General features: G+C 42.2%; 2 protein-coding genes across 3 annotated transcripts in view; one reads left to right on the top strand and one right to left on the bottom strand.

The window, feature by feature from the left end:
* Positions 1-936, bottom strand: part of LOC139423824 (importin subunit alpha-6) — an 11,035-nt gene extending 10,099 nt beyond the window's left edge. Inside the window, exon 1 of the mRNA XM_071175469.1 lies at positions 763-936. Within this exon, the coding sequence (XP_071031570.1) occupies positions 763-766 (4 nt within the window). The 5' untranslated portion in view covers positions 767-936. The remainder of the gene's footprint in view (positions 1-762) is intronic.
* LOC139423809 (zinc finger-containing ubiquitin peptidase 1-like) lies at positions 932-25,994 on the top strand. 2 transcript variants are annotated; one of them, XM_071175447.1, is made up of 12 exons: positions 932-1,093; positions 1,399-2,048; positions 9,417-9,518; positions 9,682-9,738; positions 10,007-10,114; positions 16,805-16,914; positions 17,152-17,320; positions 17,635-17,823; positions 18,041-18,206; positions 19,944-20,107; positions 25,060-25,286; positions 25,525-25,994. In XM_071175447.1, exons 2-12 carry the CDS (start codon positions 1,436-1,438, stop codon positions 25,570-25,572), a joined length of 1,953 nt encoding a protein of 650 aa, XP_071031548.1. In that variant the 5' UTR covers positions 932-1,093; positions 1,399-1,435; the 3' UTR covers positions 25,573-25,994. The 2 variants fall into 2 exon arrangements, with proteins under 2 accessions (XP_071031548.1, XP_071031555.1); XM_071175454.1 differs by having other exon boundaries at positions 1,081-1,279; positions 25,525-25,687.

Here is a 25,994-nt window from a genome sequence, read left to right as displayed (position 1 = left end):
AATAATGCCATAAAGATGACATGCGCATCAGCCAGCTAATGAATGTTAGCTAACATTAACCACTGTCTCGCTGCAGCGTCACATTGACATTGTTTGTTGTATTTTCTGGGGGAATCAGTTGTCTTCCAGGCTGGATATCTCCAATCGCAAGAAACCGGGTTCCTCTCTAGCAAGTAGTACAGTACGGCCTAGTACAGTGGTTCCAAACCAGCGGTACTACCTAATAGGACCCCTGGCCTGGGGAGGGGTACCTGGCCTATCCACAGGGGATACTTGAAGGCCTACGAGACCTTAGGCTTATTGGTAAAATGCACATGATGGGGTACTTCAGGGGTACTCCGGGCAGAGCAAAATTCAGTTGGTGGTACAATAACTCAAAAAGGTTGGGAGCCACTGGCCTAGCACACAGAAACTAGTAGTAGCATGCTGGCTACCTAGCTAATACATTATTAGTATTAATTGAATTAAATTACATGGTGTCCAAAAACCTAACGTATTCGTATCGTTAGCAAAATAATACTTAAAACAGCTGTAAAACCAATTATAATAGGCAACGGTATCCAAAACTGCATTTAGACCCCAAACCACAGCTTTTTAAGAGATTGTTCTTGCTAATAACACAGCAAGCGATAGCTAGCTACATCGTTAGCTCCTTTACACCCCTCTCTGGTCCCCTCGTTTAGCAACCATCGTCATGCCAAGTTACCAGATAAAAAAAAGAAAACAACAATAAAAAGGTTGTGACGATTGTATTGCTCTTACCCATTTAAGATGAATAATGTCAGAAACTCCTAGGTGTAGCTAGGTATTATTATTTCCTTCACGCAAACTCCCGAGTCCAGCTGAGAGCAATATGGCGTCTTGTATCGCTTAAAAATTTCCCAGTAACCCTCCTTGGATCAACAACCAGTGACGTCAAATCCATCAGCTCAAACTGAAGGAGGAGAAGCCAACAGGGCCAGTAAAGTCAAGTTGTTAGCTAGCGTTGCTAAAATGGCATATGAATGAAAAGTGAAACAGAAACACATATATTTTGAAAGTAGTCACATAAGTTAAGCATTAGTACGGCACATCGTCCATATTCTTGAAATCGGTGAGTAATATGATGGTTAGATAGTTAGCAATCTTTCAGCGTTTTGAAGTCACGTTTTAGTCCATAGACTGACATGTTGACTAGCTAGACAAATTCAGAATAAATTATAATAGCCGAGTTAGAATTTGGCTAGCTATCTTAGCTGACAAAGATGGGAATTGCGTTGTTGCATCTTGGCTGACAAAGGTGGGCATTGCGTTGTTTCGTTATTGGGTATATTTGGTGTCATTTGGATTGATATCCTTCCTGTTAATTCCTATTTATTTACTGACAATTAATGTTATCTTCGTTTATCTTCATTTCAGTGTTAGTGTGACAGCTGAGCACCAGAAACAACAAGCCATGCTGACGTGTGAGATTTGTGGCGAGGAATTTGTGTTGGACGAGGACATGAAGACCCATCTCCTCCTGAGCCACATGGAGAATGACATGGGCTGCCCCCTCTGTTCCTGGTCCGGAGTCACCTACAACGAACTCCGCTTCCACATCAATACCACACACAAAGAGAAGCAGGACCATGACGGAGCAGAGGGTAGAGGTGGTCACAGTCTTGTCAGGCCCAGCTCAAGTCCTACTCCCTCTACCACCATAGTGGACAGTCACTGCAAACAAGCCATTGGTTTGTCTAGGTCTGAGGGTTCTGAAAAAGGAGTAGCCAATGGGAACAGGTTTGACACCATTGGAGGAGGGGTCTCACTCAGGACATCCAATAGCACACTGGAGTCTAAGGAGCGAATGACTGTATCCCCCCAAGCTTTTAGTAGGGGGGAGTCCGGTGGAGGGCGAGCAGTGGCCATTGTTGAACCCACCTCTTCAATGTCTACGGGCTTTCTGAGATCAGCTCAGGACTCCAGTAGGCCTACTAGCAGACACTGTAATGCTGAGGACTCTGTGGGAGTGGGATCCGCAGAGCACACCACAGTCAAACAGAAGCGTTTCTCCTCCCCACTTAAAGGTTTATTTTAGAGGGTGTTGTTACATCTGTCCTGGTTTGTTGTACTGACTGATATTAGGTGGTTTGTCGTACTGACTGATATTAGGTGGTTTGTTGTACTGACTGATATTAGGTGGTTTGTCATACTGATTGATATTAGTTGTTTTTACTAACTGATATTAGTTAGTTTGTTGTACTAACTGATATGATTTGTCGTACTGACTGATATTAGTTGGTTTGTCGTACGGACTGATATTAGTTGGTTTGTCGTACTGACTGATATTAGTTGGTTTGTCGTACTGACTGATATTAGTTGGTTTGTCGTACTGACTGATATTAGATGGTTTGTTGTGCTGACTGATATTAGTTGGTTTGTTGTGCTGACTGATATTAGTTGGTTTGTTGTGCTGACTGATATTAGTTGGTTTGTTGGTACTGACTGATATTAGATGGTTTGTCGTACTGACTAATATTAGGGGGTTTGTCGTACTGACTAATATTAGGGGGTTTGTCGTACTGACTAATATTAGGGGGTTTGTCGTACTGACTAATATTAGGGGGTTTGTCGTACTGACTAATATTAGGGGGTTTGTCGTACTGGCTGGTATTAGGTGATTTGTCGTACTGACTGATATTAGGTGGTTTGTCGTACTGGCTGGTATTAGTTGGTTTGTCGTACTGACTGGTATTAGTTGGTTTGTCGTACTGACTGATATTAGATTGTTTGTCGTACTGACTGATATTAGGGGGTTTGTCGTACTGACTGATATTAGGGGGTTTGTCGTACTGACTAATATTAGGGGGTTTGTCGTACTGACTGGTATTAGGAGGTTTGTCGTACTGACTAATATTAGGGGGTTTGTCGTACTGACTGGTATTAGGGGGTTTGTCGTACTGACTGGTATTAGGAGGTTTGTCGTACTGACTAATATTAGGGAGTTTGTCGTACTGACTGGTATTAGGGGGTTTGTCGTACTGACTGGTATTAGGGGGTTTGTCGTACTGACTGATATTAGGGGGTTTGTCGTACTGACTAATATTAGGGGGTTTGTCGTACTGACTAATATTAGGGGGTTTGTCGTACTGACTAATATTAGGGGGTTTGTCGTACTGACTAATATTAGTTGGTTTGTCGTACTGACTGAAATTAGTTGGTTTGTCGTACTGACTGAAATTAGTTGGTTTGTCGTACTGACTGATATTAGTTGGTTTGTTGGTACTGACTGATATTAGATGGTTTGTCGTACTGACTGATGATGGGTGGTTTGTCGTACTGACTAATATTAGGGGGTTTGTCGTACTGACTAATATTAGGTGGTTTGTCGTACTGACTAATATTAGGGGGTTTGTCGTACTGACTAATATTAGGTGGTTTGTCGTACTGACTAATATTAGGGGGTTTGTCGTACTGACTGGTATTAGGAGGTTTGTCGTACTGACTAATATTAGGAGGTTTGTCGTACTGACTGGTATTAGGGGGTTTGTCATACTGACTAATATTAGGTGGTTTGTCGTACTGACTAATATTAGGGGGTTTGTCGTACTGACTGGTATTAGGAGGTTTGTCGTACTGACTGATGATGGGTGGTTTGTCGTACTGACTAATATTAGGGGGTTTGTCGTACTGACTAATATTAGGTGGTTTGTCGTACTGACTAATATTAGGGGGTTTGTCGTACTGACTGGTATTAGGGGGTTTGTCGTACTGACTGGTATTAGGGGGTTTGTCGTACTGACTGATATTAGGGGGTTTGTCGTACTGACTAATATTAGGGGGTTTGTCGTACTGACTAATATTAGGGGGTTTGTCGTACTGACTGGTATTAGGAGGTTTGTCGTACTGACTAATATTAGGAGGTTTGTCGTACTGACTGATATTAGGTGGTTTGTTGTACTGACTGATATTAGATGGTTTGTCGTACTGACTAATATTAGGGGGTTTGTCGTACTGACTAATATTAGGTGGTTTGTCGTACTGACTGATGATGGGTGGTTTGTCGTACTGACTAATATTAGGGGGTTTGTCGTACTGACTAATATTAGGTGGTTTGTCGTACTGACTAATATTAGGGGGTTTGTCGTACTGACTGGTATTAGGGGGTTTGTCGTACTGACTGGTATTAGGGGGTTTGTCGTACTGACTGATATTAGGGGGTTTGTCGTACTGACTGATATTAGGGGGTTTGTCGTACTGACTAATATTAGGGGGTTTGTCGTACTGACTAATATTAGGGGGTTTGTCGTACTGACTAATATTAGGGGGTTTGTCGTACTGACTAATATTAGTTGGTTTGTCGTACTGACTGAAATTAGTTGGTTTGTTGTACTGACTGAAATTAGTTGGTTTGTCGTACTGACTGATATTAGTTGGTTTGTTGGTACTGACTGATATTAGATGGTTTGTCGTACTGACTGATATTAGATGGTTTGTCGTACTGACTAATATTAGATGGTTTGTCGTACTGACTGATATTAGATGGTTTGTCGTACTGACTGATATTAGATGGTTTGTTGTACTGACTGATGATGGGTGGTTTGTCGTACTGACTAATATTAGGGGGTTTGTCGTACTGACTAATATTAGGGGGTTTGTCGTACTGACTAATATTAGGGGGTTTGTCGTACTGACTAATATTAGGTGGTTTGTCGTACTGACTAATATTAGGGGGTTTGTCGTACTGACTGGTATTAGGTTTGTCGTACTGACTAATATTAGATGGTTTGTCGTACTGACTGATGATGGGTGGTTTGTCGTACTGACTAATATTAGGGGGTTTGTCGTACTGACTAATATTAGGTGGTTTGTCGTACTGACTAATATTAGGTGGTTTGTCGTACTGACTAATATTAGGGGGTTTGTCGTACTGACTGGTATTAGGTTTGTCGTACTGACTAATATTAGGGGGTTTGTCGTACTGACTAATATCAGGAGGTTTGTCGTACTGACTGATATTAGTTGGTTTGTCGTACTGACTAAAATGGTTTATCGTACTGACTGATATTAGGTGGTTTGTCGTACTGACTGAAATGGTTTGTCGTACTGACTGATATTAGGTGGTTTGTCGTACTGACTGATATTAGGTGGTTTGTCGTACTGACTGGTATTAGGAGGTTTGTCGTACTGACTAATATTAGGTGGTTTGTCGTACTGACTGATATTAGATGGTTTGTCGTACTGACTGATGATGGGTGGTTTGTCGTACTGACTAATATTAGGGGGTTTGTCGTACTGACTAATATTAGGTGGTTTGTCGTACTGACTAATATTAGGTGGTTTGTCGTACTGACTAATATTAGGGGGTTTGTCGTACTGACTGGTATTAGGTTTGTCGTACTGACTAATATTAGGGGGTTTGTCGTACTGACTAATATCAGGAGGTTTGTCGTACTGACTGAAATTAGTTGGTTTGTTGTACTGACTGAAATTAGTTGGTTTGTCGTACTGACTGATATTAGTTGGTTTGTTGGTACTGACTGATATTAGATGGTTTGTCGTACTGACTGATATTAGATGGTTTGTTGTACTGACTGATATTAGGTGGTTTGTCGTACTGACTAATATTAGGGGGTTTGTCGTACTGACTAATATTAGGGGGTTTGTCGTACTGACTAATATTAGGTGGTTTGTCGTACTGACTAATATTAGGGGGTTTGTCGTACTGACTGGTATTAGGTTTGTCGTACTGACTAATATTAGATGGTTTGTCGTACTGACTGATGATGGGTGGTTTGTCGTACTGACTAATATTAGGTGGTTTGTCGTACTGACTAATATTAGGGGGTTTGTCGTACTGACTGGTATTAGGTTTGTCGTACTGACTAATATTAGGGGGTTTGTCGTACTGACTAATATCAGGAGGTTTGTCGTACTGACTGATATTAGTTGGTTTGTCGTACTGACTAAAATGGTTTATCGTACTGACTGATATTAGGTGGTTTGTCGTACTGACTGAAATGGTTTGTCGTACTGACTGATATTAGGTGGTTTGTCGTACTGACTGGTATTAGGGGGTTTGTCGTACTGACTGATATTAGGGGGTTTGTCGTACTGACTGATATTAGGGGGTTTGTCGTACTGACTAATATTAGGGGGTTTGTCGTACTGACTAATATTAGGGGGTTTGTCGTACTGACTAATATTAGGGGGTTTGTCGTACTGACTAATATTAGTTGGTTTGTCGTACTGACTGAAATTAGTTGGTTTGTTGTACTGACTGAAATTAGTTGGTTTGTCGTACTGACTGATATTAGTTGGTTTGTTGGTACTGACTGATATTAGATGGTTTGTCGTACTGACTGATATTAGATGGTTTGTCGTACTGACTAATATTAGATGGTTTGTCGTACTGACTGATATTAGATGGTTTGTCGTACTGACTGATATTAGATGGTTTGTTGTACTGACTGATGATGGGTGGTTTGTCGTACTGACTAATATTAGGGGGTTTGTCGTACTGACTAATATTAGGGGGTTTGTCGTACTGACTAATATTAGGGGGTTTGTCGTACTGACTAATATTAGGTGGTTTGTCGTACTGACTAATATTAGGGGGTTTGTCGTACTGACTGGTATTAGGTTTGTCGTACTGACTAATATTAGATGGTTTGTCGTACTGACTGATGATGGGTGGTTTGTCGTACTGACTAATATTAGGGGGTTTGTCGTACTGACTAATATTAGGTGGTTTGTCGTACTGACTAATATTAGGTGGTTTGTCGTACTGACTAATATTAGGGGGTTTGTCGTACTGACTGGTATTAGGTTTGTCGTACTGACTAATATTAGGGGGTTTGTCGTACTGACTAATATCAGGAGGTTTGTCGTACTGACTGATATTAGTTGGTTTGTCGTACTGACTAAAATGGTTTATCGTACTGACTGATATTAGGTGGTTTGTCGTACTGACTGAAATGGTTTGTCGTACTGACTGATATTAGGTGGTTTGTCGTACTGACTGATATTAGGTGGTTTGTCGTACTGACTGGTATTAGGAGGTTTGTCGTACTGACTAATATTAGGTGGTTTGTCGTACTGACTGATATTAGATGGTTTGTCGTACTGACTGATGATGGGTGGTTTGTCGTACTGACTAATATTAGGGGGTTTGTCGTACTGACTAATATTAGGTGGTTTGTCGTACTGACTAATATTAGGTGGTTTGTCGTACTGACTAATATTAGGGGGTTTGTCGTACTGACTGGTATTAGGTTTGTCGTACTGACTAATATTAGGGGGTTTGTCGTACTGACTAATATCAGGAGGTTTGTCGTACTGACTGAAATTAGTTGGTTTGTTGTACTGACTGAAATTAGTTGGTTTGTCGTACTGACTGATATTAGTTGGTTTGTTGGTACTGACTGATATTAGATGGTTTGTCGTACTGACTGATATTAGATGGTTTGTTGTACTGACTGATATTAGGTGGTTTGTCGTACTGACTAATATTAGGGGGTTTGTCGTACTGACTAATATTAGGGGGTTTGTCGTACTGACTAATATTAGGTGGTTTGTCGTACTGACTAATATTAGGGGGTTTGTCGTACTGACTGGTATTAGGTTTGTCGTACTGACTAATATTAGATGGTTTGTCGTACTGACTGATGATGGGTGGTTTGTCGTACTGACTAATATTAGGTGGTTTGTCGTACTGACTAATATTAGGGGGTTTGTCGTACTGACTGGTATTAGGTTTGTCGTACTGACTAATATTAGGGGGTTTGTCGTACTGACTAATATCAGGAGGTTTGTCGTACTGACTGATATTAGTTGGTTTGTCGTACTGACTAAAATGGTTTATCGTACTGACTGATATTAGGTGGTTTGTCGTACTGACTGAAATGGTTTGTCGTACTGACTGATATTAGGTGGTTTGTCGTACTGACTGATATTAGGTGGTTTGTCGTACTGACTAATATTAGGTGGTTTGTCGTACTGACTGATGATGGGTGGTTTGTCGTACTGACTAATATTAGGGGGTTTGTCGTACTGACTAATATTAGGTGGTTTGTCGTACTGACTAATATTAGGTGGTTTGTCGTACTGACTAATATTAGGGGGTTTGTCGTACTGACTGGTATTAGGTTTGTCGTACTGACTAATATTAGGGGGTTTGTCGTACTGACTAATATCAGGAGGTTTGTCGTATTGACTGATATTAGTTGGTTTGTCGTACTGACTAAAATGGTTTATCGTACTGACTGATATTAGGTGGTTTGTCGTACTGACTGAAATGGTTTGTCGTACTGACTGATATTAGGTGGTTTGTCGTACTGACTGATATTAGGTGGTTTGTCGTACTGACTGATATTAGGTGGTTTGATAGCCCATTGATGAACTGCCAATGCATCCCATTAACAATCCATGCTATCTGGTGCTTGTGGGCTCTGCCACACTTTAATCCGTCTTCAATTGCAACACGTTTTTGTAAACCTCATCAGTTTCTTTTTTTGTACTGACTGATATTAGGTTTAGTTGTTTTGTTGTACCGAAGCGGAAGAGAGAGGCCCAACTCAGCGGACAATATGTCTGTCTTCATCAGGTGGTGGTTTTTGTTGTTTCGCCCACCAAGCAAGAGATTGTCGAATTTAGCCAACAATAAAATTAATGGTTTATTTTCTACGTGAAGTTTATTTGTAATATACATTTTGTTATGCTTAAGTTGTTATGAGTGTACTGACATCATTGTCACTTGAGAACAAACACTATCTCGGAGATGGCTATGCATATTCATGGGATGAGGCTAGCAGCATCTCTCGCATTGAATACAGGCGGTTAACGTCAACAACCCTTGTCGAATATTCAAAAAAGGATTACAATAATCCACCAATCCCAAGAAAAGATAGGCAGGAGCTAGACAGTCTGCCTTGCCGCTTTGTGGACAACGACTCCCATCGTTAGGGCAGGGAGACGTATATTGTCAGTATATAATCTTTGGTTTGAGTAGAGTAGCACTTTACTGATCCCAACTTGAGAAATAGTTTTCACTCCGCATCACTAATAAATTACAAAGACAATGACAAACACATGATAAAAATGAATTAGAAGACACCTAAGAATGCATCTCGATGGTAATAGCCATAAAAGATGGAGACAAGTTTAAGATAAATACTATTGTCTATCCTACTGCTGGGAAACAAGCAATAACAACATTCCTATTAAGAAGGCATCATAAATGAGTCATTTACACTTGTTAAAAAGCCTCATGGCTGTGGGTAAAAAATGGCCTTCTGAACTGCTCTGTGGAGCTTCTGGGGAGGATGAACCTGCTACCGAAGCTGCTCCTGTGCTCAAGTGCTGTGTGGAGTGGGTTGAAAAACTCCTTGCTATGGATTGCATTAGTCTTGTCATCATCCTGTGTCTCATTGTTATGTACTGTGTGTCTTTTGTAGAGAAGCAGTTTTCCTGTCCTATGTGTGCTTTGGTCTGCACAGATGCCTTCATCCTACAGGAACATGTTGAATTGCACTTGCTAGAAGAGAGCCCAGCTGAAGGTACAGTATCTACAGTTAGACCACACAGTTCAGCACAGAACACACTGTGACTGTACAAACTCATGACAGTCCGAGTCTACACAGTTCAGCACAGACAGAACATGAGGCCCAATCCATTGTGTTAAGTCTCTGACTCTGACATAATCTGTATCTGTCTTTTCAGAGGCTGTCCTGGGGGCCACATCATCAACCGAGGCAGCATCATCCAGCAACAGCTCAGGTTTGTCTCATGATTTTCTTCATAGGAACAAACATAGTTCAACCAAACAGAGGAAGAAGCCTGCCTATGGCAGATCCACAGAGGTTGAGGCTCTCTCTCTCTGCCCATGTCTTACTGATTCAGGTATAATATTCCCCAAAAAATCTAAATTAACTTGCAAGAGAGGTTTTATCTCAACAAGAATAACCTGGATGAATAATGATTTAAATAAAAATGCCCTGTTGATATCCCTTTTAACCGCTGTGTGTGTCCCTGACCTCGTCCTCAGGTGGGAAGAGTTATGAGTGTCCCCTGTGTTCTGTGGTGTGTGGAGACTGCTACTCCCTACAGGAACATGTGGAGCTGCATCTTGACTATGGCACAGTCACTAGTGCAGGTATGGCTTGATTTAAACAATCATATATGATGGGAACACAGGTTTAATTGGGATTTTGTGTTTACACTTGTGGGAATTGTCCTATAGGGTTGAATTGGAAGTGTATCTTAAGGAAGAAATATGAAAAGCAGATGAATAACCATGGTAGCAGTTGAAGGGGAACAGTTTGGCGATTATGGGGAAATTATTAGACCAAAAAACAGTTCACAGACTGAATCCAAACATTAGTATTGTTTGCATGTGCATTTTACATTTACTTTCGCTGCATTTGTAGATAACGAAATCTGAAAATACTCTGGATACATTCATTAACATGATAAGAATATTCCTGGAAAATGTGGGCATAGGTGCAACATAAGACAAAATAAATACAAAAGTTTGAGTGAGAGGACTAAGTGGTGTCTCCTAGTGGCCACACACCTCTCCAAAGTGTGCAAATTTCCTAAGTAATTTCAATGCACTTTTGACTCATTGCACGCAGAGTCAGGGTATATGCAACAGTTTGGGCCTCCTGGCTCATTGCGAACTAATTTGCCTGAATTTTACATAATTATGACATAACATTGAAGGTTATGCAATGTAACAAGAATATTTAGACTTAGGGATGCCACCCGTTAGATAAATTACCGAACGGTTCCGTATTTCACTGAAATAATAAACGTTTTGTTTTCAAAATGATAGTTTCCGTATTCGACCATATTAATGACCAAAGGCTCGTATTTCTGTGTGTTATGTTATAATTAAGTCTATGATTTGATAGAGCACTCTGACTGAGCGATGGTAGGCAGCAGCAGGCTCGTAAGCATTCATTCAAACAGCACTTTCGTGCGCGGCTTTTGTGGAGCGATGGGTAACGCTGCTTCGAGGGTGGCTGTTGTCGATGTGTTCCTGGTTCGAGCCCAGGTAGGGGCGAGGAGAGGGACGGAAGCTATACTGTTACACTGGCAATGCTATAGTGCCTGTAAGAACATCCAATAGTCAAAGGTATATGAAATACAAATGGTATAGAGAGAAATAGTCCTATAAATACTTTATTAACAACAACCTAAAACCTCTTACCTTGGTATATTGAAGTCTCATGTTAAAAGTAACCACCAACTATGTTCTCATGTTCTGAGCAAGGAACTCAAACGTTAGCTTTTTTACATGGCACATATTGCACTTTTACTTCTCCAACACTTTGTTTTTGCATTATTTAAACCAAATTGAACATGTTTCATTATTTATTTGAAGCTATATAGATTTTTATTGATGTATTATATTAAGTTAAAATAAGTGTTCATCAGCGCCAGCTCTTTCATCAGCGCCAGCTCTGCCACCAGAGACCCTGGGTTCGCGCCCAGGCTCTGTCGTAACCGGCCGCGACCGGGAGGTCCGTGGGGCAACGCACAATTGGCCTAGCGTCGTCCGGGTTAGGGAGGGCTTGGCTGGTAGGGATATCCTTGTCTCATCGCGCACCAGCGACTCCTGTGGCGGGCCGGGCTCAGTGCGCGCTAACCAAGGTTGCCAGGTGCACAGAGTTTCCTCCGACACATTGGTGCGGCTGGCTTCCGGGTTGGATGCGCGCTGTGTTAAGAAGCAGTGCGGCTTGGTTGTGTATCGGAAGACGCATGACTTTCAACCTTCGTCTCTCCCGAGCCCGTACGGGAGTTGTAGCGATGAGACAAGATAGTAGCTACTAAAACAATTGGATACCACGACATTGGGGAGAAAAAGGGGTAAAATTCAACAACAAAAAAAAAATTTATAAAAATAAGTGTTAATTCAGTATTGTTGTAATTGTCAAAAAAAAGAGCCGATTAATCGGTTTTGGCTTTTTTTGGTCCTCGAATAATCGGTATCGACGTTTAAAAATCATAATCCGTCGACCTCTAACAGAACCCCAGCCTAAATCCCCAAACAGCAAGCAATGCAGGTGTAGAAGCACGGTGGCTAGGAAAAACTCCCTAGAAAGGCCAAAACCTAGGAAGAAACCTAGAGAGGAACCAGGCTATGAGGGGTGGCCAGTCCTCTTCTGGCTGTGCCGGTTGGAGATTATAACAGAACATGGCCAAGATGTTCAAATGTTCATAAATGACCAGCATGGTCAAATAATAATAATCACAGTAGTTGTCGAGAGTACAGCAAGTCAGCACCTCAGGAGTAAATGTCAGTTGGCTTTTCATAGCCGATCATTAAGAGTATCATTAGGAGTATCTCTACCGCTCCTGCTGTCTCTAGAGAGTTGAAAACTGCTACCTGGGACAGGTAGCACATCCGGTGAAGAGGTCAGGGCTTCATAGCCGCAGGCAGAACAGTTGAAACTGGAGCAGCAGCACGGCCAGGTGGACTGGGGACAGCAAGGAGTCATCATGCCAGGTAGTCCTGAGGCATGGTCCTAGGGCTCAGGTCCTCCGAGAGCGAGAAAGAAAGACAGAATTAGAGAGAGCATACTTAAATTCACACAGGATACTGGATAAGACGGGAGAAGTTCTCCAGATATAACAGACTGACCCTAGCCCCCCGACACATAAACTACTGCAGCATAAATACTGGAGACTGAGACAGGAGGGGTCAGGAGACACTGTGGCCCCATCCGATGATACCCCCGGACAGGGCCAAACAGGCAGGATATAACCCCACCCACTTTGCCAAAGCACAGCCCCCACACCACTACAGGGATATCTTCAACCACCAACTTACCATCCTGAGACAAGGCCGAGTATAGCCCACAAAGATCTCCGCCATGGCACAACCCAATTGGGGATACCAACCCAGACAGGAAGATCACGCCAGTGACTCAACCCACTCAAGTGACGCATCCCTCCTAGGGACGGCATGGCACCAGTAAGCCAGTGACTCAGCCCCTGTAATATGGTTAGAGGCAGAGAATCCCAGTAGAGAGAGGGGAACCGGCCATGCAGAGACAGCAAGGGCGGTTCGTTGCTCCATAGCCTTTCCGTTCACCTTCACACTCCAGAGCCAGACTACACTCAATCATATGACCCACTGAAGAGATGAGTCTTCAGTAAAGACTTTAAGGTTGAGACCGAGTTTGCGTCTCACATGGGTAGGCAGACCATTCCATAAAAATTGAGCTCTATAGGAGAAAGCCCTGCCTCCAGCTGTTTGCTTAGAAATTCTAGGAACAATTAGGAGGCCTGCATCTTGTGACCGTAGTGTAGGTGTAGGTATGTACGGCAGGACCAAATCGGAAAGATGGGTAGGAGCAAGCCCATGTAATGTTTTATAGGTTAGCAGTAAAACCTTGAAATCAGCCTTAAAAGGAATCCAGTGCAGGGAGGCTAGCACTGGAGTAATATGATCACATTTTTTGGTTCTAATCACGATTCTAGCAGTCGTATTTAGAACTAACTGAAGTTTATTTAGTGCTTTATCCGGGTAGCCGGAAAGTAGAGCATTGCAGTAGTCTAACCTAGAAGTAACAAAAGCATGGATACATTTTTCTGCATCATTTTTGGACAGAAAGTTTCAGATTTTTGCAATGTTAGGTAGATGGAAAAAGCTGTCCTTGAAACAGTCTTGATATGTTCGTCAAAAGAGAGATCGGGGTCCAGAGTAACACTGAGGTCCTTCAGTTTTATTTGAGACGACTGTACAACCATCAACATTAATTGTCAGATTCAACAGAAGATCTCTTTGTTTCTTGGGACCTAGAACAAGCATCTCTGTTTTGTCCGAGTTTAAAAGTTGAACGTTTGCAGCCATCCACTTCCTTATGTCTGAAACACAGGCTTCTAGCGAGGGCAATTTTGGGGCTTCACCATGTTTCATTGAAATGTACAGATGTGTGTCATCCGCATAGCAGTGAAAGTTAACATTATGTTTTCGAATGACATCCCCAAGAGGTAAAAATATATAGTGAAAACAATAGTGGTCCTAAAACGGAACCTTGAGGAACACCGGAATTTACAGTTGATTTGTCAGAGGACAAACAATTCACAGAGACAAACTGATATCTTTCCGACAGATAAGATCTAAACCAGGCCAGAACTTGTCTGTGTAGACCAATTTGGGTTTCCAATCTCTCCAAAAGAATGTGGTGATCGATGCTATCAAAAGCAGCACTAAGGTCTAGGAGCACGAGGACAGATGCAGAGCCTCTGTCTGACGCCATTAAAAGGTAATTTACCACTTTCACAAGTGCAGTCTCAGTGCTATGATGGGGTCTAAAACCAGACTGAAACATTTCGTATACATTGTTTGTCTTCGGGAAGGCAGTGAGTTGCTGCGCAACAGCCTTTTCTAAAAATGTTGAGAGGAATGGAAGATTCGATATAGGCCGATAGTTTTTTATATTTTCTGGGTCAAGGTTGGGCTTTTTCAAGAGAGGCTTTATTACTGCCACTGTTAGTGAGTTTGGTACACATCCGGTGGATAGAGAGCCGTTTATTATGTTCAACATAGGAGGGACAAGCACAGGAAGCAGCTCTTTCAGTAGTTTAGTTGGAAAAGGGTCCAGGATGCAGCTTGAAGGTTTAGAGGCCATGATTACTTTCATCATTGTGTCAAGACATATAGTACTAAAACACTTGAGTGTCTTTCTTGATCCTAGGTCCTGGCAGAGTTGTGCAGACTCGGGACAACTGATCTTTGAAGGAATACGCAGATTTAAAGAGTCTGTAATTTGCTTTCTAATAATCATGATATTTTCCTCAAAGAAGTTCATTAATTTATTACTGCTGAAGTGAAAGCCATCCTCACTTGGGGAATGCTGCTTTTTAGTTAGCTTTGCGACAGTATCAAAAAGAAATTTTGGATTGTTCTTATTTTCCTCAATTAAGTTGGAAAAATAGGATGATCGAGCAGCAGTAAGGGCTCTTCGATACTGCACGGTACTGTCTTTCCAAGCTAGTCGGAAGACTTCCAGTTTGGTGTGGCGCCTTTTCCGTTCCAATTTTCTGGAAGGTCGGGTATTTTCTGTATACCAGGGAGCTAGTTTCTTATGACAAATGTTTTTAGGGGTGCAACTGCATCTAGGGTATTGCGCAAGGTTAAATGGTGCAATAATCAGTTAGGTGGTTAACTGATTTTTGTCCTCTGATGTCCTTGGGTAGGCAGAGGGAGTCTGGAAGGTCATCAAGGAATCTTTAGGTTGTCTGAGAATTTATAGCACGACTTTTGATGCTCCTTGGTTGGGGTCTGAGCAGATTATTTGTTGGGATTGCAAACGTAATAAAATGGTGGTCCGATAGTCCAGGATTATGAGGAAAAACATTAAGATCCACAACATTTATTCCATGGGACAAAACTAGGTCCAGAGTATGACTGGGACAGTGAGTAGGTCCAGAGACATGTTGGACAAAACCCACTGAGTCGATGATGGCTCCGAAAGCCTTTTGGAGTGGGTCTGTGGACTTTTCCATGTGAATATTAAAATCACCAAAAATGTGAATATTATCTGCTATGACTACAAGGTCCGATAGGAATTCAGGGAACTCAGTGAGGAACGCTGTATATATGGCCCAGGAGGCCTGTAAACAGTAACCAACATCGTTGGTGCCGACGTGGATAACAATATCTCTATACTCTCGACACTCGCCAGTTTTAGCTTTAGTCAGCACCATCTTCAGATTAGCCTTAACGTCGGTAGCCCTGCCCCCTGGTAAACAGTAGAGATATACTTCTCAGGTAAACAAATACCCGGATCGCTGGATGATTCGTTTTAATTCAAATACTGTGTGTAATGGAGTCGCCAATGACTAGGGTTTTCAATTTGTCAGAACTAATGCTGGGAGGCTTCGGCATCTCAGACCCCGTAACAGGAGGAGTAGAGACCAGAGAAGGCTCGGCCTCAGACTCCGACTCGCTGCTTAATGGGGAAAACCTGTTGAAAGTTTCTGTCGGCTGAATGAGTGACACCGGTTGAGCATTCCTACAGCATTTCCCTCCAGAAGCCATGAGAAAGTTGTCCGGCTGCGGGGACCGTGCGAAGGATTTATACTACTATCTGTACTTACTGGTGGCACAGACGCTGTTTCAACCTTTCCTACACTGAAATTACCCTTGCTTAACGATTGTGTCTGAAGCTGGGCTTGCAGCACAGCTATCCTCGCCGTAAGGCGATCGTTCTCCTGTATATTATGAGTACAGCGACTGCAATTAGAAGGCATCATGTTAATGTTACTACTTAGCTTCGGCTGGTGGACGTCCTGACGAACCACGTCCAGATAAAGCGTCCTGAGTGAAAAAGTTGAATGAAAAAAAAGTTGAGTGAGGGAAAAACTAAAAATATACACGGTAATTAAAAAGTAAAAACCGTAAAGTTGTCAGGTAGCAAAGTAAGGTTGGCAACAAAACGCACAGCAACACGTAAACAAGTCTGCAAGTTGTGCTTCCAACATGTTTTATCTCCTGCTTAGATGTAGCCATGTTATAACAACGGGTCTCGGTAGAGATAGAGGATGGTGTAGTACCCCGTATTGGATTTGCACATGCACTTTATTGCCAGCCAGCTCCTGAAGTTGCAATATAATGATGTGTAATTTGTCCTTTGTGTGATCGGTTTTGAACTATGAATTTCCCTCTGGGGACTATAAAGTTTGAACTGAACGGAACTTATACAACCTGCCAGCACATGCCGCTGAGCTCTCACAAGCAGCTGTCTTCACATCAGTTTTGTGACTACAAGATTGATTCCCATGGTGTGTTAGAGAGAGGGAATTGTGACTGACCCTGTGTGTGTTGCAGTGAGCCCTGGCTCAGACCTGAGGCTGGCCAGACGGCTGCAGGAGGAGGAGAAGCAGAGGAGGAAGGAGCAGGAGGCCAAGAGGGAGGCAGAGGAGTTCAAGAAGCTGCAGGTTCTTATAAAGTACAACCATAATAACACTGGAGTAGTGGATTTGACCTTGCTGCACGATGCACCATATGACACGTCTGTGCTTTGTCACATGGCTTATGTAGGAGTGTGTGGTTTATTTGTGTTTCTGCACGTCAGCAAGCATGATTTACAGTATATGTGTGTCTGCTTATGTATGCTGAGTGTGGTGGTGACCTCACCCTGACCCCTTGTTGTGTGTGTGTGTGTGTGTGTTTAGAGGCAGTTTGGTGTGGATGGGAGGGGGGGCTACCGCAAACAGATGGAGAGGACCATGGAGAAAGCCGTGTCTCGAGGTGTCATGGTGCCTGCTGACTTCCACAACAAGAGAGCAGAGATGATGGAGGCTCTGGCCTCAGGGGTCGACGATGGCAGGACCAGAACGCAGGGTGTGTGTGTGATTAAATTTCTTACCCGGATCTTGACTAACATAGCTCCCTCATTATTTACTATGTTCTCAAACTGAGTTGTTTAGATCACATCATGTTATCTGTTTATACAGCTGTCTATCTACCATCTCTCAGGAAATTAAAATGTTTTTCCTTCATTTTATTTAGCCTACTTTTATTTAGCCTGTCATTAATAACTGTCTTCTTTCAATTGAGGGGGGGGGAAATGCCATCTCCACCTTAGCCCCCCCACTTTCTCTTTTTCTCTGTCTTTGTCATTCTCTTTGTTTATTGTATTCCTCTCATTCTGTCAGGTGTGCTGGGTGCTCTGTATGTTTACTACCAGAGGGAGGTCAGAGACTGTGTCCACGTGTGGCTGAGTGCTGACACAGATCACTTCTGCTCATCAGAGGGGGATAAGGGCTGGGGTTGTGGCTACAGAAACTTCCAGATGCTCCTGTCTTCTCTGCAAAGAATGGAGCCCTACACTACCTGTCTCTCAGGTACACAGAGACAGAGACACATATTCCAAAACCTCACATTCCACAATTGTTTACCATTCTCTCAAATCCAGTAGCTGTCTGGATCACTTAATGAAACAGTTGAATGCAGCCCTCTCAAAAAGCCGTTTCGCCATGTAATCTCCTAAACTAACTTTCTCTTAAATCTTCTATCATGGCATCTTTTCATTGCCCCCTCTCTCTCTCCCTCCTCTCCCAGAGGGGTCAGTACCCAGCATCCCACAGGTGCAGGTGTTGATAGAGGGGGCGTGGCGGGAGGGGTTAGACCCACAGGGTGCCACCCACTTTAACCAGCGACTACAGGGCACACGGGCCTGGATAGGAGCTACGGAGATATACGCTCTCTGCACCTCCCTCAGAGTCAGGTTAGAGCCCAGAGAGTCACACACAGAACGATAACATACTACATGCATTAGAACATAGCACATTTGTGTAGCCAGCTATATTTGAATTAGATACACCTGAATGGACACACAGACCTGAGTATACAAAATAAAAAGAATACCTACTCTTTCCATGCCATGGACTGACCAGGTGGAAGCTATGATCCCTTATTGATGTCACTTGTTAAATCCACTTCAATCAGTGTAGATGAAGGGGAGGAGACAGGTTAAAGAAGGATTGTTAAGACTTGAGGCAGTTAAGACATGGATTGTGTGTCTGTGCCATTCAGAGGGGGAATGGGCAAGACAAAATATTGAATTGCCTTTGAATGGGCTATTGTAGTAGGTGCCAGGCACACCGGCGTGTGTCAAGAACTGCAATGCTGCTGGGTTTTTCACACTCAAGTTTCCTGTATGTACAGTTGAAGTCGGAGGTTTACATACACCTTAGCCAAAAACATTTAAACTCAGTTTTTCACAATTCCTGACATTTAATGCTACTAAAAATTCTCTGTTTTAGGTCAGTTAGAATCACCACTTTATTTTAAGAATGTGAAATGTCAGAATAATAGTAGAGAGAATTATTTATTTCAGCTTTTATTTCATTCATCACATTTCCAGTGGGTCAGAAGTTTACATACACTCAATTAGTATTTGGTAGCATTGCCTTTAAATTGTTTAACTTCGGTCAAACGTTTCAGGTAGCCTTCCACAAGCTTCCCACAGGCCTCCTTGCTCGCACACACTTTTTCAGTTGTGCCACAAATTTTCTATGGGATTGAGGTCAGGGCTTTGTGATGGCCACTCCAATACCTTGACTTTGTTGTCCTTAAGCCATTTTGCCACAACTTTGGAAGTATGCTTGGGGTCATTGTTCATTTGGAAGACCCATCTGTGACCAAGCTTTAACTTCCTGACTGATGTCTTGAGATGTTGCTTCAATGTATCCACATCATTTTCCTTCCTCATGATGCCATCTATTTTGTGAAGTGCACCAGTCCCTCCTGCAGCAAAGCACCCCCACAACATGTTGGTGTTCTTCGGCCTGCAAGCCTCCCCCTTTTTCTTCCAAACATAATGATGGTCATTATGGCCAAACAGTTCTATTTTTGTTTCATCACATCAGAGGACATTTCTCCAAAAAGTACGATCTTTGTCCCCATGTGCAGTTGCAAACCGTAGTCTGGCTTTTTTATGGCGGTTTTGGAGCAGTGGCTTCTTCCTTGCTGAGTGGCCTTTCAGGTTATGTCGATATAGGACTCGTTTTACTGTGGATATAGATACTTTTGTACCTGTTTCCTCCAGCATCTTCAGAAGGTCATTTGCTGCTGTTCTGTGATTGATTTGCACTTTTCACGCCAAAGTACATTCATCTTTAGGAGACAGAACGCGTTTCCTTCCTGAGCAGTATGACGGCTGCGTGGTCCCATGGTGTTTATACTTGCGTACTATTGTTTGTACAGATGAACGTGGTACCTTCAGGTGTTTGGAAATTGCTCCAAAGGATGAACCAGGTGGTGGAGGTCTACAATTTTTAGAGTCCATGCCCTAGCGAATTGAAGCTGTTCTGAGGGAGAAAAGGTTGGGGGGGGGCTCAATATTAGGTGTTCCTAATGTGTTTTGTATACTCAGTGAACACACACAGAGTCACTATAGAATGTACATGGTTGAAAATGGAGTCTGTTCTCAGTCAGTTACCTCTAACCTGTGTCCCCACAGTGCCCGTGTTCTAGACTTCCACCAGCCCACGGGTCCAGGAGACACCCACCCCCGCCTCTTTGACTGGGTGAAGCAGTACTTCTCTCAGACTGACACCAGAGGCGCCAGACTACCGCCCCGGGTGGTGCAGACCACACAGCCGCCCCTCTACCTCCAGCACCAAGGTAGTCTTAACATGGGTTTAGTGGATTGGATGGATTAGGTGATGATGGGTTACTGATATCCAATGTAGAATTTGTTTATGGCGTGTGTCTATTTTATGTTTGCATGTGTGTCGTTTAGTGCTGCGTGATTAGTGCTTTTTGAGGTCGGTTGTGTTTTGGTTCGATCATTCAAAAATAATCACGGATTTCGGTTTCGATATTTTTTATATTAAATGCACTATACATTTTGTGGGTTGAATGCTGTAACAACACATATAAAAACAATAAAAGTCCCATGATGGTAGTGACTGCCCATTACTGCTTATCACTTAACTATCACTTATTCACATTTAATAAAATATTTCAGTTATTGTGTATATTACATTTGTTTAAATTGATGACTTTATTATTTAATTCTAAGTCATCTCATCTCGATAGAGCTGCTGCCTATGCTGTCTGCCAAAATCACTATTTTAGTGGTTCTTCAAAGTACATACTTTAATGACTGCTGAATAGCAACTATCAATCACTTAGATCATGTATTTTCAGGTAGAGATACCTCTCAAAGTAACTGCTTTCTATCTCACTCGATCACGCGTGCTCCACACAGACCGGACAAGTAGGCGGGCGCGCAATGGATTATAGTCATTGTAGTTAATTACCATGTCTGCTCCACACAGACCGGACAAGTAGGTGGGCGTGCAGTGGATTATAGTCATTGTAGTTAATTACCACGTTTTCTGCACTTAACTATGTTGAAAAATGACCTGGTGGAAGCTTCAACTCCCCACTACATCACACAGTTTGGGCTTGATCTGATTTATCGCTAGAGAAACTGCACATCGAGCTCACAGAACAAAAACGAATGAAATGGAATTAAAATAACTGAATCTATGTCGGTCAATTAGTTGATTAAAAACTGAAATATAACTGAAATGTTGGTTAATCGCTCAGTACTAGTGTGTTTGAGATTTGTTTGTTTTGTCTGTGTGTACAGTCGTGGCCAAAAGTTTTGAGAATGACACAAATATTAAATATTCACAAAGTCTGCTGCCTCAGTTTGTATGATGGCAATTTGCATATACTCTAGAATGTTATGAAGAGTGATCAGATGAATTGCAAAATTATTATTTGCCAAGCAAATGAACTGAATCCTCCCAAAAAACATTTCCACTGCACTTCAGCCCTGCCACAAAAGGACGAGCTGACATCATGTCAGTGATTCTCTCGTTAACACAGGTGTGAGTGTTGACGAGGACAAGGCTGGAGATCACTCTGTCATGCTGATTGAGTTTGAATAACAGACTGGAAGCTTCAAAAGAAGGGTGGTGCTTGGAATCATTGTTCTTCCTCTGTCAACCATGGTTACCTGCAAGGAAAGACGTGCCATCATCATTGCTTTGCACAAAAAGGGCTTCACAGGCAAGGACATTGCTGCCAGTAAGATTGTACCTAAATCAACTATTTATCAGATCATCAAAAACTTAAAGGAGAGCGGTTCAATTGTTGTGAAGAAGGCTTCAGGGCACCCAAGAAAGTCCAGCAAGCGCCAAGACTGTCTCCTGCAGGATCGGGGCACCACCAGTACAGAGCTTGCTCAGGAATGGCAACAGGCAGGTGTGAGTGCATCTGCACCCACAGTGAGGCGAAGACTTTTGGAGGATGGCCTGGTGTCAAGAAGGGCAGCAAAGAAGCCACTTCTCTCCAGGAAAAACATCAGGGACAGACTGATATTCTGCAAAAGGAACAGGGATTGGACTGCTGAGGACTGGAGTAAAGTAATTTCCTCTGATGAATCCCCTTTCCGATTGTTTGGGACATCCGGAAAAAAACTTGTCCGGAGAAAACAAGGTGAGCGCTACCATCAGTCCTGTGTCATGCCAACAGTAAAGCATCCTGAGACCATTCATGTGGGGTGTTGCTTCTCAGCCAAGGGAGTGGGCTCACTCACAATTTTGTCTATGAACATAGCCTGAACACATGAACACATCCTCTGAGAGCAACTTCTCCCTACCATTCAGGAACAGTTTGGTGACAAACGATGTATTTTCCAGCATGATGGAGCACCTTGCCATAAGACAATAACTAAGTGGCTCGGGGAACAAAACATCAATACAGTGCCTTGCGAAAGTATTCGGCCCCCTTGAACTTTGCGACCTTTTGCCACATTTCAGGCTTCATAAAGATATAAAACTGTATTTTTTTGTGAAGAATCAACAACAAGTGGGACACAATCATGAAGTGGAACGACATTTATTGGATATTTCAAACTTTTTTTAACAAATCAAAAACGGAAAAATTGGGCGTGCAAAATTATTCAGCCCCTTTACTTTCAGTGCAGCAAACTCTCTCCAGAAGTTCAGTGAGGATCTCTGAATTATCCAATGTTGACCTAAATGACTAATGATGATAAATACAATCCACCTGTGTGTAATCAAGTCTCCGTATAAATGCACCTGCACTGTGATAGTCTCAGAGGTCCGTTAAAAGCGCAGAGAGCATCATGAAGAACAAGGAACACACCAGGCAGGTCCGAGATACTGTTGTGAAGAAGTTTAAAGCCGGATTTGGATACAAAAAGATTTCCCAAGCTTTAAACATCCCAAGGTGCACTGTGCAAGCGATAATATTGAAATGGAAGGAGTATCAGACCACTGCAAATCTACCAAGACCTGGCCGTCCCTCTAAACTTTCAGCTCATACAAGAAGAAGACTGATCAGAGATGCAGCCAAGAGTCCCATGATCACTCTGGATGAACTGCAGAGATCTACAGCTGAGGTGGGAGACTCTGTCCATAGGACAACAATCAGTCGTATATTGCACAAATCTGGCCTTTATGGAAGAGTGGCAAGAAGAAAGCCATTTCTTAAAGATATCCATAAAAAGTGTTGTTTAAAGTTTGCCACAAGCCACCTGGGAGACACACCAAACATGTGGAAGAAGGTGCTCTGGTCAGATGAAACCAAAATTGAACTTTTTGGCAACAATGCAAAACGTTATGTTTGGCGTAAAAGCAACACAGCTGAACACACCATCCCCACTGTCAAACATAGTGGTGGCAGCATCATGGTTTGGGCCTGCTTTTCTTCAGCAGGGACAGGGAAGATTGTTAAAATTGATGGGAAGATGGATGGAGCCAAATACAGGACCATTCTGGAAGAAAACCTGATGGAGTCTGCAAAAGACCTGAGACTGGGACGGAGATTTGTCTTCCAACAAGACAATGATCCAAAACATAAAGCAAAATCTACAATGGAATGGTTCAAAAATAAACATATCCAGGTGTTAGAATGGTCAAGTCAAAGTCCAGACCTGAATCCAATCGAGAATCTGTGGAAAGAACTGAAAACTGCTGTTCACAAATGCTCTCCATCCAACCTCACTGAGCTCAAGCTGTTTTGCAAGGAGGAATGGGAAAAAATGTCAGTCTCTCGATGTGCAAAACTGATAGAGACATACCCCAAGCGACTTACAGCTGTAATCGCAGCAAAAGGTGGCGCTACAAAGTATTAACTTAAGGGGGCTGAATAATTTTGCACGCCCAATTTTTCAGTTTTTGATTTGTTAAAAAAATTTGAAATATCCAATAAATGTCGTTCCACTTCATGATTGTGTCCCACTTGTTGTTGATTCTTCACAAAAAAATACAGTTTTATATCTTTATGTTTGAAGCCTGAAATGTGGCAAAAGGTCGCAAAGTTCAAGGGGGCCGAATACTTTCGCAAGGCACTGTATTTTGGGTATATGGCCAGGAAACTCCCCAGACCGTAATCCCATTGAAAACTTGTGGTCAATCCTCAAGAGGCGGGTGGACAAACAAAAACCCACAAATTCTGACAAACTCCAAGCATCGATTATGCAGGAATGGGCTGCCATCAGTCAGGATGTGGCCCAGAAGTTAATTGACAGCATGCCAGGGTGGATTGCAGAGGTCTTGAAAAAGAAGAGTCAACACTGCAAGTATTGACTCTTTGCATCAACTTCATGTAATTGTCAATAAAAGCCTTTGACACTTATGAAATGCTTGTAATTATACTTCAGTATTCCATAGTAACATCTGACAAAAATATCTAAAGACACTGAAGCAGCAAACTTTGGAAATTAATATTTGTGTCATTCTCAAAACTATTGGCCACGACTGTACATCTGGTGTCTACGTTATCTCTAAAGCCGTGTTCACATTGGCAGTTTGAAGTGACTCAAATCCTATTTATTTGCATATCCGATTCAAATCTGTTCTGTTTCCTGCAGTCTGAACTGCCAAAAAGCACATGGAATCTGGTATTTCAAGCCACTTTTCAAACCACCTTCATAGGTGTTTTTAAAGTCAGATACAAATCTGATTCCCGGCCGTGTGACTTGTGTGAATGGTCAAACCAGATTTATTTGCCCTCAAGTGTTTGTTTTTTTAGACTTTTTTTGGCATATCTTGTTGGTTGCTAGCTACTCCGTTGACAGTTTGACAAGAACATGTGGTAGTAACTTGCCTGTTAATTGTTTACAAACAAATGAGTGAATATGCTAGAAAGCTAAACTGCTAGCTAGTTGACTGCTGTGGCTATCCATATGATTCCATTTGAAAGTTGGATAATCTTATCCTTTTAAGGCTTTAAGTGTTCTTACACTATGATTTTTGAACATACAAAGCAACTGGGGAAACATCCATGGCAGGCATTGTTATTACCTTAGCTTGATACATAACTTCTGAGTGATGGGAAGCATGAGCACCACCACCAATCAGCCTACAGCACTGTGCACACACCCGTTGTTACTATGAAAACTAGCATAGCCATGTCAACAAATGAATGCTATCTGAACACACACAAATCCGATTTGGTCACTTGTAACATGCTGTGTGGAAAGTCAGTAGTCCAAAATGCATTTGAAAAACAAAACTGATTTGGGCATTAAGGCATGCAGTGTGAACAAGGCTTTAGTGTGTTTCCTCCATGTCTTCTATTGACATCCTCAGGCCATAGCCGCTCTATAGTAGGAGTGGAACAGAAGAAGAATGGCAGCCTGTGCCTGTTGCTCCTGGACCCTGGCTGTTCACCTGGAGATGTGAGGAAACTGCTGAGCCAAGATGGCTCCACTGTTAGCACAGCTGTCCGCCGCATGAGGAAGTTCTCTGGCAACCTGAAACATAGGCAGTACCAGGTTGTGGTTGTAGATGGCATGCTCTCCCCCGAGGAGAAACAGGTGAGTCCGAGTGGCTCTTAAGCTCTTAACTGCATACAGGTACAGTATTTGGTCATCTGGATGGTGTTCCGTAAGGATAAAACCCTTTTGAAATGAAGTGAAACAGGGAGGTTGCACCTGAAATTTTCCAATAAGAACACAGGTTTTGACTTTAAATTGTGAAGTGTTTTGCTATGATGTGCTCTGAACTGGGAATCAACTATTCGATTTCGATATTGATTTGTTTTTTGTTTGTCAGACCCGCGTTCTCAACTCAAGAACACTCCAAGCCGAGAGGATCCCTTGATGCTGGAATGCAGTTGTCGCATTCATTTTACTGTGAATGTAAATTTGTAACTGCCAAAAACATTTCATGTTGAATTTTCTTTTACATTTTATTAAGGTAATAAATGTTGTATTTTTAATATTGCCATTTTCTCTGTTCTGTTCAAATCCTCAACATATTCCTGTGTGTAGAATTGGGACCTTGTAGAAGTCGTAAGGACACACTGAGAATGGAACATCTATTCATATATTTATTCAACTACCAGAAATGACTGTAACCAAACATTGTAGATTACTGGTAAATGACAAGAATTAACTGTAAAAAAAAATCATAAAACACACACACACTACCATTCAAAAGTTTGGGGTCACTTAGAAATGTCCTTGTTTTTGAAAGAAAAGCAAATTTTTTGTCCATTAAAATAACATCAAATTGATCAGAAA

The sequence above is a fragment of the Oncorhynchus clarkii genome, chromosome 2, assembly GCF_045791955.1.
Source record: "Oncorhynchus clarkii lewisi isolate Uvic-CL-2024 chromosome 2, UVic_Ocla_1.0, whole genome shotgun sequence".
NCBI classification, from domain to species: domain Eukaryota; kingdom Metazoa; phylum Chordata; class Actinopteri; order Salmoniformes; family Salmonidae; genus Oncorhynchus; species Oncorhynchus clarkii.
Note: the sequence above shows the minus strand (reverse complement) of the source record. Positions and strands in the feature narration are given on the sequence as shown.